The sequence below is a fragment of the Bombina bombina genome, chromosome 3 (genome assembly GCF_027579735.1).
Source record: "Bombina bombina isolate aBomBom1 chromosome 3, aBomBom1.pri, whole genome shotgun sequence".
Taxonomy (NCBI): domain Eukaryota; kingdom Metazoa; phylum Chordata; class Amphibia; order Anura; family Bombinatoridae; genus Bombina; species Bombina bombina.
In genome coordinates, this window is record NC_069501.1 from 771770001 (window position 1) to 771791075 (window position 21075).

At 40.2% G+C, this 21075-nt stretch overlaps 1 protein-coding gene across 4 annotated transcripts in view; it reads left to right on the top strand.

The window, feature by feature from the left end:
• The window catches only part of MAP4K4 (mitogen-activated protein kinase kinase kinase kinase 4), a 511519-nt gene that overhangs the window by 149076 nt on the left and 341368 nt on the right, over window positions 1-21075 (top strand). For all 4 annotated transcript variants that reach the window (XM_053707651.1, XM_053707653.1, XM_053707649.1 and 1 more), the window contains exon 3: window positions 3888-3944. In XM_053707651.1, coding sequence (XP_053563626.1) covers window positions 3888-3944 — 57 coding nt within the window. The remainder of the gene's footprint in view (window positions 1-3887; window positions 3945-21075) is intronic.

A 21075-nucleotide genomic window follows, 5' to 3' on the forward strand; every position in this document is an offset into this window, starting at 1 on the left:
GAATGTACGTTTAGGAGCCGACCCATCTTTGGTTTAGCACCTGGGTAGCACTTGCTGATTGGTGGCTAAATGTAGCGCTCTCCAGGGTGCTGAACAAAAATTTTATAGTAACACAAATTTTATCTTGAGAAATGTTTATTTTGCTTTGTAGTGTTTGTGATACAGAGGTTTTGTGTGATTTCTCTCCATGCTGGCAAGACTTTAAACATCAGGCTCTGAGAGAGAGACTGACTCTTTATGTGTTGTGCTGTGCTGGTGAGAACCCAAGGCTGTGAGTTTTGCAGGATCATGGGATGTGTACCCAGTCCAGCTTTAGAGTGCTGTCCATTTCTGTGTTTTGTATGTGCCTATGGAAAATATAAAGGGTCTGTATCACCCTTGATTGTTTCTCAGTGTGTTTGGTTGAAGGCATTGTGTGGCTGTCCCGATTTTAGGGGTCTGTCCCGGATTGCTAGCCATCTGTCCCACATTGCCCCATGCATAAAAAGAATTTTTTTTTTATTGGGCCCATACTCGGAAGCAGCTGGCTTTTCTCTCCAAGGGTTAGATACCTGTTAGATTCCCTGTGGAAAAGCAATGGTGTGTGTGGGTTAAGCAGGAGTAAGAAGGCTGTATACCCTCTGACCTCAGGTAATGGTGACCTCTCTAACCTACCTCTGGGAGTGATGACGTCTAACCCCTGGTAAGGATACTAGCATGCCTTCAGTTTTATACGATGAGCAGTGCTAATACCAGGGTAACGAACAGTGGCAGCCGCAGACTGTCAGCTAATGTGCTTGCCAACCCCAGGACCCCATACAATGAATTACAGATACCCATATATGATGTAGTCTGCGTGTGTGTGTGTATCTGCATGTATAAGTGTATGCTATGTAGTGTGTGTGTCTGTATGTATAAATGTAAGCTATGTAGTGTGTGTGTGTATCTGCATGTATAAGTGTATACGATTCAGTGTCTGTTTCTACATGTATGAGTGTAGGCTATGTTGTGTGTGTGTGTATCTGAATGTGTAAGTGTATGCTATATAGTGTGTGTGTGTGTATCTGTATGTGTAAGTGTATGCTATGTAGTGTGTGTGTGCATCTACATGTATAAGTGTATGCTATGTAGTGTGTGTGTGTGTGTGTATCTACATGTATAAGTGTATGCTATGTAGTGTGTGTGTGCATCTACATGTATAAGTGTATGCTATGTAGTGTGTGTGTGCATCTACATGTATAAGTGTGTGTGTGTATCTACATGTATAAGTGTATGCTATGTAGTGTGTGTGTGTGTGTGTATCTACATGTATAAGTGTATGCTATGTAGTGTGTGTGTGTGTGTATCTACATGTATAAGTGTATGCTATATAGTGTGTGTGTGTGTGTATCTACATGTATAAGTGTATGCTATGTAGTGTGTGTATCTACATGTATAAGTGTATGCTATGTATTGTGTTGCTGTGTATTTTTGCTGACTTTAAAGGCCAGAATCTAGAATATTAATGGGGAATGCAGAGAGCAATTTTAAATAATCTATTATTAAATGTCCAATTAAGATAAAAATATTTAGCACCGTCGCTGCAAAGGCTAATTAAATACATAGCTCACATAGCCATACCAGTGGTTTGAGCTTGTGTTCGATTTGCTGCCTAAGAGTATTAAGATATGACTTTATTTAGAATTTTATTTATATTACTTTGGTCTTATGATTTTTTTTTTTAAGCCCCGTCCCTGCTTCTGCCCACCACATTTAATTTTTTGCCACGTGCGAGGGGGGGGGGGGGAGGGGAGGGGGGGGGGTCCCTCTTTTGAATTTTGAAATGTTGGAAGGTATGGGTTAGGGACCTAGGGAGGAAGAGACCTTGACATGGTCCTGGGCCTGACTCCATTTGGCCAAATGCTGTAACTAAGTCCATTTTGCTAGTTGTGTGCTTTCAAAAGAGGCAGAACTGTTTTTTTTTTTTTTTTTTAATAGTGACAATTTTTCTGCAGGTCATTTTGAAATTAAATAAAATTTTAAATTAGGCAGTTACACTAAAGCGTCAACTCAATTGCAATGTTTTGATTAACTAGAGAGTAAAGCAATTTTTTACGTTTTTATAATATACTAGTCCTAAAGCCTGTGTACACAGGCCATTTTTTGCAGTACAGCGGTTCCACCCCTTGCTCTCTCTCTCTCTCTCTCTCTCTCTCTCTCTCTCTCTCTCTCTCTCTCTCTCTCTCTCTCTCTCTCTCTCTCTCTCTCTCTCTCTCTCTCTCTCTCTCTCTCTCCCCCCTCTCTTTTGCTCTCTCTGCCCCCTCTCTTTTGCTCTCTCTGCCCCCTCTCTTTTGCACTCTCCCCCCTCTCTTTTGCTCTCTCCCCCCTCTCTTTTGCTCTCTCTCCCCCTCTTTTTTTCCCCTATTTTGCGCTCTCCCCCCTCTATTTTGCTCTTTCCCCCCTCTCTTTTGCACTCTCCCCCTCTCTTTTGCGCTCTCCCCCCTCTCTTTTGCGCTCTCTCTCCCTCTCTTTTGCGCTCTCTCTCCCTCTCTTGCTCTCTTATGCTCTCTCTCGCTCTCTTTTGCGCTCTCTCTCCCCCCCCTCTCTTTTGCATTCTCTCTAATCTCCCCTCTTTTGGTCCCTCCCCCTATTATGCTCTCTCCCTCCCCCCCTCTCTCTTCTCTCTTTTGCGCTCTCCCCCTCTTTTGCTCTCTTTTCCCCCCTCTCTTTTGCTTTCTCTCTCTCTCTCCCCCTCTCTTTTGCTCTCTCTAGCTCCTCTTTTGCTCTCTCTAGCTCCCCTCTTTGCTCTCTCTCTCCCCCTCTCTCTCTCCCCCCTTTCTTTTGCTCTCCCTCCCCCCTTTTGTTGTCTCTCCCCCTCTTTTGCGCTCTCTATCCCCCCTCTTTTGCTATCTTTATCCCCCCTCTTTTGAGCTCTCCCGCGTCAAGCCAGGCCCCGTCCGCATCACGCCCCGCCCAGGCGCTGCCCCCTGTCACGCCCGGTCGGTCCCAGATGCCAGGTGTGTTTGTCCTTGTGCAGTCTCTACTGCGCATGACAGCTTCGGACAAACACACTTGGCCTTTTATATTATAGGATTGCAGCATTTGAACATTACTTTGCAAATACGCTGCACAGTGGAAAAAAAACGTTTTTTAAAATGTCTTAAATTTTTTTCCTTTGCTCTTTTGTCTAACATCAATTATAAGGTAAAAATATAGTAAATAAGTGCATTGTTCACAAGAATGGCTTATATTTAGAAGCTTTGCAGAGTGGGAGAGGTGGGGTTATGTGTGTGTGTTTGAATACATTGACTCAATAATAATAATAAGTCAGTCAGAGACTTTATGCTGTAATTGACTCTCTAAATAATTCCTGGACTACACCTGTGAATAATTCCTAGATTAGACTATCATTAATAAGAATATTAAGAATGCTAATTAATTATGATACTGTTATTAATAATAATCAATCCCTACTGTAAACTCATTCTTGATCCTATTGACTAATCCTATTCTACATGTAAGTATATATTCTTTGTGAAGAGTGTGCCCAGATGCTTTTACATTTTATGTGGTCTGCCTCCTTTAAAAGTATGTCTTACAATGCAGCTGAAATCTATGCTTCCTTTTATTGTTGCTTTTCAACAGGCGGGACTAATTGGGCATATATTCCTACCGCAAGCAACGTGTGGGGAGGGGTGGAACCTGCAGTTTTAGTTAAAAATACTATTCATCAAAGTGCACAGTGTATTAAGTCATTATCTCTGTTGCATTGTCACAGTACATCATGTGTCGTTATAATCTGTAAAGTGGAACCTTGCTTCCTGTCTGAAGGCATCTAAGCAATTGGTTTACATGACCGCATGCTCATTTGATTTAGGTTTCACGTATAAGAATAACAAAAGGCTAACTTTTTGCTCTTTGCTTTTCAGGGGCGACATGTCAAAACAGGCCAGCTTGCAGCTATTAAAGTTATGGATGTCACAGAGGTAAGAGGTGCACCTGTATATTATTGTTAAAAAGATGCAGAAGAAATACAATAGGTAATTCATGGGCATGGTTCCAGAAAAAAAGATTATTTAGTTATTGATTTGATTTTGAATTTCATTGCAAAAAGCAAATTGTGTGTCAGGTGTGGGAATTACAATAGCCAATGCTATTGGATGAGGTAATATTACACAATGAAAATATTTAAAGTGGCATGAAAGGCAAAATTAAACTTTCATGATTCCAATAGAACATGCAATTTAAAAAACAAACAAAAAACCCCCGGAAACTATATGATATGTTTTGGCTTTTCTGGGCCTTGGCAGTTGCTTTTAACTAGACATGTGATCAAGGAATCCACAGCAGGTGGATTATTACTTTATTATGTACGTACCTTATTACTCTTAGGGAGACTACGCCAAGAGTAATTTTCATATTGGACGCCTTGCTCACTAGGCATGTGCATTTGTGTACTTCGTTGGCAAACAAATGGCTAAAATGGCTGCCGCCAGCTGCATTTGGCTTTTTTTTTGGGAGCTGGATTTTGTTCTTGTAAAAGTGTAACACACAAAAATGTCTGCAAGGAAGATCATATTAAATACTTTCCTCAGACATCCCAACTGATTCTGAGCTCTATATCCCTCTGAGACAGCCATATTTCCCTCTTTACAGAATTTCCCTTAGCCCCACCCATGGAACACCCACAAACTACACATACCCACACACCACCCATGATCCCTTTCCTCCCAACACGCCTCCACCCACAAAATGGTGACGGACTCCTATCAACCTCCTGTGTTCCTCAGCCACAAATGTTGAGAGGTATCAGTGATGTATACAAATGTATTTGTTTTTGTAAACAGAATGTGGTAATCACTGTGATAATTAAAGGAAAGGTTTTTTTTTAAAAATTCCCTTTTTTTGCATTTTATAGTTTAAGATTAGGGACTAAACTAAAAGTGTTTATAGGTGGAATCAAATTCTGTACTGCTTCATTCTATTGGTATACTTTGAAGGAGCTAACTGAACACATCAGATGAGCCTATGAGAAGCAGCAAATATGTGTAGACACCAACTAGCTCGCAGTAGTGCATTGATTCAATAAAAGATACCAAGTGAACAAAGCCAATTCAGTGATAGAAATACATTGTGAAGTTGCTTAAAATTGCTTGTTGTATCTGAATCATGAAAGAAAAATGTTTTGTTTTTTTTCCCCTTCAATGAGGTGATGTTTCCACCTCTTAGCCAATAGCCGTGCGGCCCAGTTAGCTAGCACGCTATTGGCTAAGATCACCTTAATGCAAAATAGTATTTTGCCGTGGGCGGCCTGAGGTGCTCAGCGTGGCAAACGTAATCAATAGAGGGACTGAAAGTCCCCTTTATTTGTTTCACTGGTAAATTTACCGTCACTTTCTGGATCAGGGATTTTTTTATTTTTTTTTAACTTGCTATCATTGTTTGGCACCAAAAGAAGCTATATCCTCAGCCCCCAGCCTTTAGAGACACAGCTTTCAATACCATAGGGATTGCTCTTTAATTGGGGATAGAAGAGCAGCCTTCTTTCGCCTTCATAGCTGATCTTCTTTGGGAGATTATAACCAGTGTCAGCTCTGTATAGCTACAAAAACTCTCCCTCCGTTGCCATCTGAATATGTTTTCCTGTGCTTTCCATGCGTATGCGCTTTGGGTTAGCAGCTTGTATGTAACCAGACAGTCCAAACCCTTAACCTGAGTAATTCAAAATGAGAAACGCCAAAGGTAGCAGCACCTTCTGTGTTAGCTAGTGAGAGGGTGGGAGTAAATTAGGGACAACTAGGTACAAATAGAACAAGAGTGGGCAAATACGCACTTATGTTATTGTGTAAATCACATATAGTTACTGTCTGCCCTTTACTGCAAAATGTGATATTAATTTCTGCAAAAATTGAGAACACAGAATAAAGTAACAAAGAAAAGAAGGGAGGGTATAATTTGCATGTAATTGATTGATAATCCCTTTTATTACCCATTCCCCAGTTTTGTATAACCAACACTTTTATATTAATACACTTTTCCATCTTAATACGAGGAGAGTCCACGGCTTCATTCATTATATGTGGGAATACAGAACCTTATCACCAGTAGGAGGCAAAGACACCCCAGCCAAAGGCTTAAATACCTTTCCCACTCCCCTCATCCCCCAGTCATTCTTTGCCTTTCGTCACAGGAGGATGGCAGAGAAGTGTCGGAAGATTAGGATTATTCGCTTATGGAGGGTAGTACTCTTCGGAAATGGGACTGGAGTTTTAAGTAGTCTTGTCAGCCTCTCACTGAGAGCATTGACAAATATTAGGGTCTGGAGATGCAGGGAGAGTATTTCTGCGATCCCATCCAGACTCTTGTTAACAGCTCCTTAAGTAATCAGTGTTGACGAGTTTCACTGCCTGCTCTCTATCACTCAAGTCCATGTCAGGAGCGATGCTACAACACTGTCAAACTTGAGAGGCCGTGTTCCTGTTCCACAGTGTAGATTCTGGTAAGATCGTTTCATTTTTTTATACCTGTAATGACAACGCAAGAAGACAGGGCCACAGTGTGACTCCTTTTATCTGTATAAAATCAAGGGTTAATGTCTCCGGATGGTGATTAGTGGGGGGGATTTATACATGATTACTTTGTGTTCTTTGCTGCGACATGTGTGAGATGTTGCTCTGGGAATGTGTGAACAGTCAGGTTCTTCATTTTGATTACTGCGCAGCCTGTTTAGTTTGGCACGATTTTTCTCGGCTGCGGGGACGGTCCTGCATGGCACTCCATGTGACCGGGTGTGGCCTCATTCTCTTCCTCTTCCGACCGTTGGTTGCAGGATAGTTTGCTGTTTAAGGAACCCATGGATAAGAAATTAGAGACCCTGTTAAGAAAGATGTTTCAACACACAGGGTTCATATTTCAGCCGGCAGCGGCGGACGCTGCGGTGGCGGGATCTGCTACCTATTGGTGTGATTCTGTCAGAAATGATTGAGGTGGAGACTCTCTTCGATGAGATACAGGAAAGAATTAAGGCCCTGAGGGTAGCTAATTTGTTTATCTGTGATGCCAATATGCAGATTATTCGCTTGAATGCCAAGACATCAGGCTTTTCGGTTTTCTGAAGTCATGGTCTGCTGACATGACGTCCAAATCTAGATTTCTTTCCCTTCCCTTTAAGGGAAAGGTTCTTTCTTTCATGTAATTGACAAGAGTCCATGAGCCAATGACGTATGGGATATACATTCCTACCAGGCGGGGGCAAAGTTTCCCAAACCTCAAATGCCTATAAATACACCACCTATGGAGGTGTTGAAGTAAGTTTGTGCTTGATTTTTAAGATTTCTTCTATGATAAGCGCTTCTAAGCTTTCTGAAGCCCAATTAATCTCACAGTACAGTGTATGTCAGAGGGATGTGAAGAGAGTATCGCCTATTGATTTTGTGGTTTTTCTCATGGGAAATCTTTTCAAGGGTCCTCTGTTATCGGTTGTAGGGATTCATCTCCTACCTCCCTTTTCACAACGACGATATACTCTTCTATACCATTACCTCTGCTGATAGTTTTCAGTACTGGTTTGGCTATTTGCTATATGTGGATGGTTGTCTTTTGGTAAGTATGTATAATTGTTTAAGACACTCTCAGCTATGGTTTGGCGCTTTATGTATTAATATAAAGTTTTAAATATATGTATTTTACTTATATTTGCCATGAGTCAGGTCTATATATATATATATATATATATATATCTATATATATTTATATATATCAGATCTCTGAAGCGCATGTGAGCATGCGCGAAACGCGTCAGCTCTAGCACCCCTTGCACACTGTGATTGTGCTACACACCTTTTGTTTGAATTGATCCACTTTGGCATAGAGCTCTGTGGTTCCTCATTTCTTTCTTGAATTATATATATATATATATATAATGAAGGAAGGCACTCACGAGCGTGACGTTTCGGGGACACACTCCCCTTCCTCACGTCACGCTTGATTAAATAAACTTTTGATTAAAAGACCAGTGAGTGCCTTCCTTCATCTTGTATACTTACCTGCTGGCACCCTGGCACTGATGGACTTTGAAAGTCAGAGTGCTCTCTATTGCATTATATATCTATATCTATCTATCTATCTATCTATCTATCTATCTATCTATCTATCTATCTATCTATCTATCTATCTATCTATCTATAATTTCCCTTTGCAGTCTAAACCTTTTCAGTATAGGAATCATGTTGGGAAGTTTATTACCTGGGGTTCAGTCTTTTTCTAATTTGACTTGTTTTTCAAAAAAAAAATTTCGTGGGAAATCTAGGCTCGTGAAAACGAAAAATGCTGTTTTTTATTGCGTCATTCTTGGCACAATTTTTTTTGCAGCGAAATCGCGCCTTTGATGGCGCAAATTTCGTAATTTCTTGTGTCTTTTTTAACACTAGTTGCTTTTGGCGCGAAATCGTGTTTATGACACAAGTTGTGTCATTTTCTATGTTGGTTTTGAGCCAAAACATTTTAACTTTCTTTTGCGTAATGCGTCATTCTTGTTTGCCAAATTTAGTTATTTTTACCCTTCTCCCTCTATTGCTCGCTGTTTTCATGAATTTGAAAGCTATTATGCCTGCTTTTTGATTTTATTTTTTGGGGCTATTTTTCCATTGTGATCTCAAATTACTAATTTGATGGGATGGAAATTGATTAGTGTTTAGTCATAGAGGTTTCTCTGACTCATTTTTTTATCACTATGTGGCAGGCTTATAAGTCTGTTTCAAGGAACATGTATTATCAGGTTTGGAAAACCCATATTTTATGGTGTTCTCATAAATTCTCTTGGCATTCTTTTAGAATTGCTAGGATTTTACATTTTTTTTTTCAGGATGGTTTGGATAAGTTTGTCTGCAAATTTTTTGAAGGGACAAATAAAAATTAGACATGTGCGTTTCGATTCGCAACGAATCGAAATTCGGACGAATTTCTTAAATTCTGAGTTTCGGATCGATTCATATTTCCGAATTACGGTAGTTCTGACTCTACCGAATAAATCCGAATTAGTTTGGATTTATTCGTTACATTCGGATGGCCATGGATTACACTAGTATTGTACAGTATATTAGGTTATATCACTCTGCTATGGGTTACACCTAATATACAGTACATAATACTAGTCTAATACACAGCACATCCCACCTAACACATACCGAAAAATACAGAATTTCCGAATTGAACCGAATCTAGCAGAATTTATTCAAATCCGAAACTAATTCATTCAAATTTTTCCGAATTCGAATCGATTCGAACCGAAATTCGAAAACATCCAAATCGATCCGAACTGAACCAAAACAAATTTTTCGGCCATGCACAAGTCTAATAAAAATCTGTTTCTGTTTTATTTCCTAGAAAGATTGTTTAAACTTCCTGATATTCACTGTTTTGTTCAGGCTTTGGTTGGTATCAAGCCTGTTCATTTATTAATTTCTTCTTTTTGGAGTCTTGTTTTGTTTAAATATTTTGCAGGCTCTTTCTTTTGAGCCTATATTTTCTTTGAAGATTATCTACTTTCTTGGAAAATGTTGTTTCTTTTGACTATCTCTTCTGCTACAAAAGTTTGATTTTATGTTTTTTCTTTTGTTTTTCTTTTGGCACCATTTATACCCTGATATTTCTCCTACTGTTCCTTGTTCCCTCAGCAGAATGGCTGGGGGATGAGGGGAGTGGGGATGTATTTAAGCCTTTGGCTGGGGTTTCTTTGCCTCCTCCTGGTGGCCAGGTTCTGTATTCCCACAAGTAATGAATGAAGCCGTGGACTCTCCTCGTACAGATGGAAATTAAATTATTAGGTAAGCATAAGTTATGTTTTTATCTCTGTGATTATCTTGTATCTAAGCTTCTTCAGACTGCCTCCTTTTCTCAGTTCTTTTGACAGACTTGCATTTTAACCAATCAGTGCTGACTCATAAATAACTCCACAGGAGTGAACACGTTATCTATATGACACACGTGGACTTATGCCCTCTAGCTGTGAAAAACGGTCAAAATGCACTGAGATAAGAGGCGGCCTTTAAGGGCTTAGAAGTTTGTATAGGAGCCTATCTAGGTTTAGCTTTCAACAAAGAATACCAAGAGAACAAAGCAAATTTGATGATACAAGCAAATTGGAAAGTTGTTTAAAATTGCATGCCCTATCTGAATCATGAAAGTTTAATTTGGTCTTTACTGTCCCTTTAAGTTCAATCATTAGGTAACAACTCTGGTGGTTGCTTAAATTAAAGGGATAGTAAATATCTTGTAAATTGCTTATTTGCAACAAAATAATATCATGTGAAAGTAATTCTGAGTGGCTTAACACTTTGCTTTGGTGTTTTTTTTTTGTCAATACCGAAACTCCACATACTACTTGTCTTATTTTGAGGAGCCAATCTGGACTTGCTTCTGGAATAGACACATCTTCAAAACGCAAATTTATGCTATCAGTATCTCTGCAGTAAAACCCATCGAATAAAACACCCAGAACCCCCAAATTCGACCTCAAAAATTGGTAATATGATTAGAATAAAGACAACTCTTTGGATGCGCCTATGGTTACCAAAAAAATGGCGACTCCGTCTTAAAGGGACAAGAAACCCACATTTTTTTCTTTCATGATTTAGAAAAAGCGTGTAATTGTAAACAACTTTTTAATTTACTTTTATTATCTAATTTGCTTCATTCTCTTGATATACTTTGCTGAAAAGCATATCTAGATAGGCTCAGTAGCTGCTGATTGGTTGCTGCACATAGATGCCTTGTGTGATTGGCTCACACATGTGCATTGCTATTTCTTCAACAAAGGATATCTAAAGAAAGAAGCAAATTAGATAATAGAAGTAAATTGGAATGTTGTTTAAAATTGTATACTCTACTTGAATCATGATAGAATTGTTTTGGGTTTAGTGTCCCTTTAATATTCAGTCTTTATATATATATCTATATTCGTAAATCAACTTATGCAATTTATACAAATAAAATATGTCTTCAGATAAATACATACACGTTTATTTAATGGCCATATATCGTAAAAATTAAAAAAAAAAAAGTATCATAAAAATTTCAACAAGTCCCCGGGACTTTTATAAAAATGGTTAAACTTCTACGTCTGGGTGACCATTCATTTGTTTAAAGATTATCTGTTTGGGAGACAATTGATGTAACAAATGATGTATAACGCCTATAGAGTTACAGTTCAAGTAGTCCTAGCAGTTACTGGTAAAAGCCATTAATTTTCAAAGCTACCTTAACCGTATATGCTGCTTCTGATTTCGGATTTACACTTGTTTCAGCTCAGACTTTTGAATACCACCCTCTGTCCTGGAAAGTTTTGAGTTTTGTGAAACCGCCCAGCACCCACGCCGCTCTCAACAATCACATGACCTTCGGCGGGTGTGTGTATGTCCACTGAGCTCCTGTGTGCACAGATTACGGTAGTCCCAGGCACAAATTAATGAATGGTCACCCAGATGTACAAGTTTAACCATTTTTATATAACTCCCGAGCACTTGTTGAAATTTTTATTATACTTTTTTCTTCCTAATGGGAGAGAGTCCACAGCCGCATTCATTACTTATGAAAAATAAGAACCTGGCCACTAGGAGGAGGCAAAGATCCACCAGCCAAATGCATAAATACTCCTCCCACTTCCCATATCCCCCAGTCATTCTTTGCCTTTCATCCCAGGAGGTTGGCAGAGATGTGTTAGAAGTTTTCTTTTAAAATTATTTTACTTTTATTTCTTTTTCATACGTCTCTTATGGAGGATGCTACCCTTCGACATGGGACGGAAGTTTTAAGTAGTCCTGTCAGTCTTTCGTGGAGGGCCTGGGCGAAAGTGAGAGTCCGGAGATGCAGTGGGAGCTTACCCTGCAACACCATCCCCACTCGCATTCACAGCTCCATTTCAGCACTTGGCGTTACCAAACTTTGTTTCGCTACGTGCTGTCTTCTCTCAAGTCCATGATGGAGGCGATGCTACTATTCGTCACACTTGAAGGGCCTTGTTCCTGTTCCACGGTGTAGATCCCGGTAAGATCCTTTAATTTTATTTATGTTATCTGTAAAGTGATTATTATAACAGTTACTAATGGGCCTCGCTGAGGTGCCGTCCGCTCTGATCTGGGGATTGGGCTCGGGGGACTCTGGGCCTTCCGAGCCATCGGCCTCTAGGGGCTCTGCTTCTCAGGAGGTGCCTTCCCAATCGCATACTCCTTTTACTTTTGAGGTTGGCCCCGATTTTAATGTCCCCTTTGCGCAGGGTGGATTGTTTCCCCCGGAGATAGCGGGACATTTTTGATTTCATATTTTAATGGCGCTGATTCACTTGCAGGACACTGAAGTTTCCTTGCAGTTATGTGCATGCCTATTCTGGGTGTTCAGACCGTGAACGGCACTATAATATTCCCCCCGGTGGTGTTTGTTCCCCCTTGTTGTTCCTTTCATTATAGGATTGTGCGGCTGCGTGTCCGATTACGACGACTTTTTTACTTATTGGGGGGATCCTTTCCTTTATGGTTCGAGGACTTCTCAGTTCTCGCAAGGTTCTTCGAGATAGGCTAGTGGGGATGTGTGTCTCCCTGGTCGGTCTACTGTGAGCTTTCCCAGTCTTTTTTTCTGGAGGTTACGGTTTCCGTTTGGCAGGTCCTGCGGAGACATAGTTCTTTCTGGCCGGATGCCTACGGGTGCCCTTGTTTCTCTTGTTAAGTGTGTTCAGTCCACGGGTCATCCATTACTTATGGGATATATTTTCCTTCCCAACAGGAAGTTGCAAGAGGATCACCCAAGCAGAGCTGCTATATAGCTCCTCCCCTCACATGTCATACCCAGTCATTCTCTTGCAACCCTCAACAAAGAAGGAGGTCGCGAGAGGAGCTGGAGTTTTTACTTAATTATTCTTCAATCAAAAGTTTGTTATTTTAAATGGCACCGGAGTGTGCTGTTTTTCTATCTCAGGCAGTATTTGGAAGAAGAAACTGCCTGCGTTTTCTATGATCTTAGCAGGCGTAACTAAGATCCACTGGCTGTTCTCGACATTCTGAGGAGTGGGGTAACTTCAGACAATGGGAATAGCATGCGGGGTCCCCCGCAAATGAGGTATGTGCAGTACAATATTTTCTGGGAATGGAATTGACTAAGAAAACACTGCTGTTACCCGTATGATGTAAGTACAGCCTTAAATGCAGTAGTAGTGACTGGTATCAGGCTGATAAATGTATGCACAGTAGAGTTATTTTCTAGGGACTAGAATTTGACTGAGAAAATACTGTTAATACTGAAATAATGCTTAAGCCTTATCTGCAGTGGAAGCGACTGGTAGCAGGCTTAGTGATAACTTTGCATGACATTAAAAGAAGTTTGTGTTTAAAACGTTTACTGGCATGTTATTCGTTTTGTGAGGTACTTTGGTGATAAATCCTTTTGGGCATGATTTTTTTCCACATGGCTAACGTATATTTCTTTCATGTAATTAACAAGAGTCCATGAGCTAGTGACGTATGGGATATACATTCCTACCAGGAGGGGCAAAGTTTCCCAAACCTTAAAATGCCTATAAATACACCCCTCACCACACCCACAAATCTGTTTTACAAACTTTGCCTCCAAGGGAGGTGGTGAAGTAAGTTTGTGCTAGATTCTACGTTGATATGCGCTCCGCAGCAAGTTGGAGCCCGGTTTTCCTCTCAGCGTGCAGTGAATGTCAGAGGGATGTGAAGAGAGTATTGCCTATTGAATGCAGTGATCTCCTTCTACGGGGTCTATTTCATAAGGTTCTCTGTTATCGGTCGTAGAGATTCATCTCTTACCTCCCTTTTCAGATCGACGATATACTCTTATATTTACCATTTCCTCTACTGATTCTCGTTTCAGTACTGGTTTGGCTTTCTACAAACATGTAGATGAGTGTCCTGGGGTAAGTAAGTCTTATTTTCTGTGACACTCTAAGCTATGGTTGGGCACTTTATTTATAAAGTTCTAAATATATGTATTCAAACATTTATTTGCCTTGACTCAGAATGTTCAACTTTCCTTATTTCCAGACAGTCAGTTTCATATTTGGGATTATGCTTTAAATTATCATATTTTGTCTTACCTCAAAAATTTGACTTTTTTCCCTGTGGGCTGTTAGGCTCGCGGGGGCTGAAAATGCTTCATTTTATTGCGTCATTTTTGGCGCGGATTTTTTTGGCGCAAAAATTCATTTCCGTTTCCGGCGTCATACGTGTCGCCGGAAGTTGCGTCATTTTTTGACGTTATTTTGCGCCAAAGATGTCGGCGTTCCGGATGTGGCGTCATTTTTGGCGCCAAAAGCATTTAGGCGCCAAATAATGTGGGCGTCTTATTTGGCGCCAAAAAATATGGGCGTCGTTTTTGTCTCCACATTATTTCAGTCTCATTTTCATTTGCTTCTGGTTGCTAGAAGCTTGATGTTTGGCATTTTTTTCCCATTCCTGAAACTGTCTTATAAGGAATTTGATTTATTTTGCTTTATATGTTGTTTTTTCTCTTACATATTGCAAGATGTCTCACGTTGCATCTGAGCCAGAAGATACTACAGGAAAACCACTGCCTGCTGGATCTACCAAAGCTAAGTGTATCTGCTGTAAACTTTTGGTAGCTATTTCTCCAGCTGTTGTTTGTAATAATTGTCATGACAAACTTGTTAAAGCAGATAATATTTCCTTTAGTGATGTACCATTGCCTGTTGCAGTTCCCTCAACATCTAAGGTGCAGAATGTTCCTGATAACATAAGAGATTTTGTTTCTGAATCCATAAAGAAGGCTTTGTCTGTTATTTCTCCTTCTAGTAAACGTAAAAAGTCTTTTAAATCTTCTCTCTCTACAGATGAATTTTTAAATGAACACCATCATTCTGATTCTTTGGACTCTTCTAGTTCAGAGGATTCTGTCTCAGAGATTGATGCTGATAAATCTTCATATTTATTTAAGATGGAATTTATTCGCTCTTTACTTAAAGAAGTACTAATTGCTTTAGAAATAGAGGATTCTAGTCCTCTTGATACTAATTCTATACGTTTGGATAAGGTTTTTAAAGCTCCTGCGGTTATTCCAGAAGTCTTTCCTGTTCCTAATGCTATTTCTGCAGTAATTGCTAAGGAATGGGATAAATTGGGTAATTCATTTACTCCTTCTAAACGTTTTAAGCAATTATATCCTGTTCCGCCTGACAGGTTAGAATTTTGGGACAAAATCCCTAAAGTTGATGGGGCTATTTCTACCCTTGCTAAACGTACTACCATTCCTACGTCAGATGGTACCTCGTTTAAGGATCCTTTAGATAGAAAAATTGAATCTTTTCTAAGAAAAGCTTATCTATGTTCAGGTAATCTTCTTAGACCTGCTATATCATTGGCTGATGTTGCTGCAGCTTCAACTTTTTGGTTGGAAACTCTAGCGCAACAAGTAACAAATCGTGATTCTCATGATATTATTATTCTTCTCCAGCATGCTAATAATTTCATCTGTGATGCCATTTTTGATATTATTAGAGTTGATGTTAGATTTATGTCTCTGGCTATCTTAGCCAGAAGAGCTTTATGGCTTAAGACTTGGAATGCTGATATGGCTTCTAAATCAACTCTACTTTCCATTTCTTTCCAGGGAAACAAATTATTTGGTTCTCAGTTGGATTCTATTATTTCAACTGTTACTGGTGGGAAAGGAACTTTTTTACCACAGGATAAAAAGTCTAAAGGTAAAAACAGGGCTAACAATCGTTTTCGTTCCTTTCGTTTCAACAAAGAACAAAAGCCTGATCCTTCGTCCTCAGGAGCAGTTTCAGTTTGGAAACCATCTCCAGTCTGGAATAAATCCAAGCCTGCTAGAAAGGCAAAGCCTGCTTCTAAGTTCACATGAAGGTACGGCCCTCATTCCAGTTCAGCTGGTAGGGGGCAGGTTACGTTTTTTCAAAGAAATTTGGATCAAATCTGTTCACAATCTTTGGATTCAGAACATTGTTTCAGAAGGGTACAGAATTGGTTTCAAGATGAGACCTCCTGCAAAGAGATTTTTTCTTTCCCATGTCCCAGTAAATCCAGTAAAAGCTCAAGCATTTCTGAATTGTGTTTCAGATCTAGAGTTGGCTGGAGTAATTATGTCAGTTCCAGTTCCGGAACAGGGGATGGGGTTTTATTCAAATCTCTTCATTGTACCAAAGAAGGAGAATTCCTTCAGACCAGTTCTGGATCTAAAATTATTGAATCGTTATGTAAGGATACCAACGTTCAAGATGGTAACTGTAAGGACTATATTGCCTTTTGTTCAGCAAGGGAATTATATGTCCACAATAGATTTACAGGATGCATATCTGCATATTCCGATTCATCCAGATCATTATCAGTTCCTGAGATTCTCTTTTCTAGACAAGCATTACCAATTTGTGGCTCTACCGTTTGGCCTTGCTACAGCTCCAAGAATTTTCACAAAGATTCTCGGTGCTCTTCTGTCTGTAATCAGAGAACAGGGTATTGTGGTATTTCCTTATTTGGACGATATCTTGGTACTTGCTCCGTCTTTACATTTAGCAGAGTCTCATACGAATCGACTTGTGTTGTTTCTTCAAGATCATGGTTGGAGGATCAATTTACCAAAAAGTTCTTTGATTCCTCAAACAAGGGTAACCTTTCTGGGTTTCCAGATAGATTCAGTGTCCATGACTCTGTCTTTAACAGACAAGAGATGTCTAAAATTGATTACAGCTTGTCGAAACCTTCAGTCACAATCATTCCCTTCGGTAGCCTTATGCATGGAAATTCTAGGTCTTATGACTGCTGCATCGGACGCGATCCCCTTTGCTCGTTTTCACATGCGACCTCTTCAGCTCTGTATGCTGAACCAATGGTGCAGGGATTACACGAAGATATCTCAATTAATATCTTTAAAACCGATTGTTCGACACTCTCTAACGTGGTGGACAAATCACCATCGTTTAATTCAGGGGGCTTCTTTTGTTCTTCCGACCTGGACTGTAATTTCAACAGATGCAAGTCTCACAGGTTGGGGAGCTGTGTGGGGATCTCTGACGGCACAAGGAGTTTGGGAATCTCAGGAGGTGAGATTACCGATCAATATTTTGGAACTCCGTGCAATTTTCAGAGCTCTTCAGTTTTGGCCTCTTCTGAAGAGAGAATCGTTCATTTGTTTTCAGACAGACAATGTCACAACTGTGGCATACATCAATCATCAAGGAGGGACTCACAGTCCTCTGGCTATGAAAGAAGTATCTCGAATTTTGGTTTGGGCGGAATCCAGCTCCTGTCTAATCTCTGCGGTTCATATCCCAGGTGTAGACAATTGGGAAGCGGATTATCTCAGTCGCCAAACGTTGCATCCGGGCGAATGGTCTCTTCACCCAGAGGTATTTCTTCAGATTGTTCAATTGTGGGGGCTCCCAGAGATAGATCTGATGGCCTCTCATCTAAACAAGAAACTTCCCAGGTATCTGTCCAGATCCCGGGATCCTCAGGCGGAGGCAGTGGATGCATTATCACTTCCTTGGAAGTATCATCCTGCCTATATCTTTCCGCCTCTAGTTCTTCTTTCAAGAGTAATCTCCAAGATTCTGAGGGAATGCTCGTTTGTTCTGCTAATAGCTCCGGCATGGCCTCACAGGTTTTGGTATGCGGATCTTGTCCGGATGGCATCTTGCCAGCCATGGACTCTTCCGTTAAGACCAGACCTTCTGTCACAAGGTCCTTTTTTCCATCCGGATCTGAAATCCTTAAATTTAAAGGTATGGAGATTGAACGCTTGATTCTTGGTCATAGAGGTTTCTCTGACTCCGTGATTAATACTATGTTACAGGCTCGTAAATCTGTATCTCGAGAGATATATTATAGAGTCTGGAAGATTTATATTTCATGGTGTCTTTCTCATCATTTTTCTTGGCATTCTTTTAGAATACCGAGAATTTTACAATTTCTTCAGGATGGTTTGGATAAGGGTTTGTCCGCAAGTTCTTTGAAAGGACAAATCTCTGCTCTTTCTGTTCTTTTTCACAGAAAGATTGCTATTCTTCCTGATATTCATTGTTTTGTACAAGCTTTGGTTCGTATAAAACCTGTCATTAAGTCAATTTCTCCTCCTTGGAGTTTGAATTTGGTTCTGGGAGCTCTTCAAGCTCCTCCGTTTGAACCTATGCATTCATTGGACATTAAATTACTTTCTTGGAAAGTTTTGTTCCTTTTGGCCATCTCTTCTGCTAGAAGAGTTTCTGAATTATCTGCTCTTTCGTGTGAGTCTCCTTTTCTGATTTTTCATCAGGATAAGGCGGTGTTGCGAACTTCTTTTGAATTTTTACCTAAAGTTGTGAATTCCAACAACATTAGTAGAGAAATTGTGGTTCCTTCATTATGTCCTAATCCTAAGAATTCTAAGGAGAAATCATTGCATTCTTTGGATGTTGTTAGAGCTTTGAAATATTATGTTGAAGCTACGAAATCTTTCCGTAAGACTTCTAGTCTATTTGTTATCTTTTCCGGTTCTAGGAAAGGCCAGAAAGCTTCTGCCATTTCTTTGGCATCTTGGTTGAAATCTTTAATTCATCTTGCCTATGTTGAGTCGGGTAAAACTCCGCCTCAAAGAATTACAGCTCATTCTACTAGGTCAGTATCTACTTCCTGGGCGTTTAGGAATGAAGCTTCGGTTGACCAGATCTGCAAAGCAGCAACTTGGTCTTCTTTGCATACTTTTACTAAATTCTACCATTTTGATGTATTTTCTTCTTCTGAAGCAGTTTTTGGTAGGAAAGTTCTTCAGGCAGCGGTTTCAGTTTGAATCTTCTGCTTATGTTTTTTGTTAAACTTTATTTTGGGTGTGGATTATTTTCAGCAGGAATTGGCTGTCTTTATTTTATCCCTCCCTCTCTAGTGACTCTTGTGTGGAAAGATCCACATCTTGGGTAGTCATTATCCCATACGTCACTAGCTCATGGACTCTTGTTAATTACATGAAAGAAAACATAATTTATGTAAGAACTTACCTGATAAATTCATTTCTTTCATATTAACAAGAGTCCATGAGGCCCACCCTTTTTTGTGGTGGTTATGATTTTTTTGTATAAAGCACAATTATTCCAATTCCTTATTTTATATGCTTCGCACTTTTTCTTATCACCCCACTTCTTGGCTATTCGTTAAACTGATTTGTGGGTGTGGTGAGGGGTGTATTTATAGGCATTTTAAGGTTTGGGAAACTTTGCCCCTCCTGGTAGGAATGTATATCCCATACGTCACTAGCTCATGGACTCTTGTTAATATGAAAGAAATGAATTTATCAGGTAAGTTCTTACATAAATTATGTTTTCTGCATAGAAACCGTTATATCAGGTCTCCCACTGTTGTAAATGAGTGGGAGGGGCCTTTTTTAGCGCCTTGTTGCGCAGTTAAAATTCTAGCACAGTCTTCCTGCTTCTTCCTCTTTGATCCAGGACGTCTCCAGAGAGCTCAGGGATCTTCAAAATTCGTTTTTGAGGGAGGTAATCAGTCACAGCAGACCTGTGACAGTGTGTTTGACTGTGATAAAAGCATTAAATCTTAATTTGATATCCGTTTTGGGTACTGAGGGGCTAATCATCCTTTTGCTAATGGGTGCAATCCTCTGCTAATTAATACATTTAAAGAATTGTTGACTATAACTGAACTAGTTCTTTGTTGTTCAATTGTGTTTTTTAAAAAAAGCGCTGCAGCGTTTTTTATATTGCTTGTAAACTTATTGAAGTAATTTCCAAGCTTGCTAGCTTCATTGCTAGTCTGTTTAAACATGTCTGATACAGAGGAATCTGCTTGTTCATTATGTTTAAAAGCCGATGTGGAGCCCAATAGAAATATGTGTACCAATTGTATTGATATTACTTTGAATAAAAGTCAATCTGTACCGATAAAGAAATTATCACCAGACAACGAGGGGGAAGTTATGCCGTCTAACTCTCCTCACGTGTCAGTACCTTCGTCTGCCGCTCGGGAGGTGCGTAAGATTGAGGCGCCAAGTACATCAAGGCCCTTACAAATCACTTCACATGATATGGCTAATGTTATGAAAGAAGTATTATACAATATGCCTGAGTTAAGAGGCAAGCGCGACAGCTCTGGGTTAAGGACAGAGCGCGCCGATGACACGAGAGCCATGTCTGATACTGCGTCACAATTTGCAGAACATGAGGACGGAGAGCTTCATTCTGTGGGTGACGGTTCTGATTCGGGGAGACCGGATTCAGAAATTTTAAATTTAAGCTTGAGAACCTCCGCGTGTTGCTAGGGGAGGTGTTAGCGGCTCTGAATGATTGTGACACAGTGGCAATCCCAGAGAAATTATGTAGACTGGATAAATACTATGCGGTACCGGTGTGTACTGACGTTTTTCCTATACCAAAGAGGCTTACAGAGATTATTAGCAAGGAGTGGGATAGACCCGGTGTGCCTTTTCCCCCTCCTCCGATATTTAGAAAAATGTTCCCTATAGACGCCACCACACGAGACTTATGGCAGACGGTCCCTAAGGTGGAGGGAGCAGTTTCTACTTTAGCCAAGCGTACCACTATCCCGGTGGAGGATAGCTGTGCTTTCTCAGATCCAATGGATAAAAAATTAGAGGGTTACCTTAAGAAAATGTTTGTTCAACAAGGTTTTATATTACAGCCTCTTGCATGCATTGCGCCTGTCACTGCTGCAGCGGCATTCTGGTTTGAGTCTCTGGAAGAGGCGATTCGCACAGCACCATTGGATGAATCTTTGAGCAAGATTAGAACCCTTAAGCTGGCTAATGCGTTTGTTTTGGATGCCGTAGTGCATTTAACCAAACTTACGGCTAAGAATTCCGGATTCGCCATACAAGCGCGCAGAGCGCTATGGCTTAAATCCTGGTCAGCAGATGTAACTTCTAAGTCTAAACTACTAAACATTCCTTTCAAAGGGCAGACCTTATTCGGGCCCGGCTTGAAGGAAATTATTGCTGACATTACTGGAGGTAAGGGCCACACCCTTCCTCAGGACAGGGCCAAATCAAAGGCCAAACAGTCTAATTTTCGTGCCTTTCGTAATTTCAAGGCAGGAGCAGCATCAACTTCCTCCGCTCCAAAACAGGAAGGAA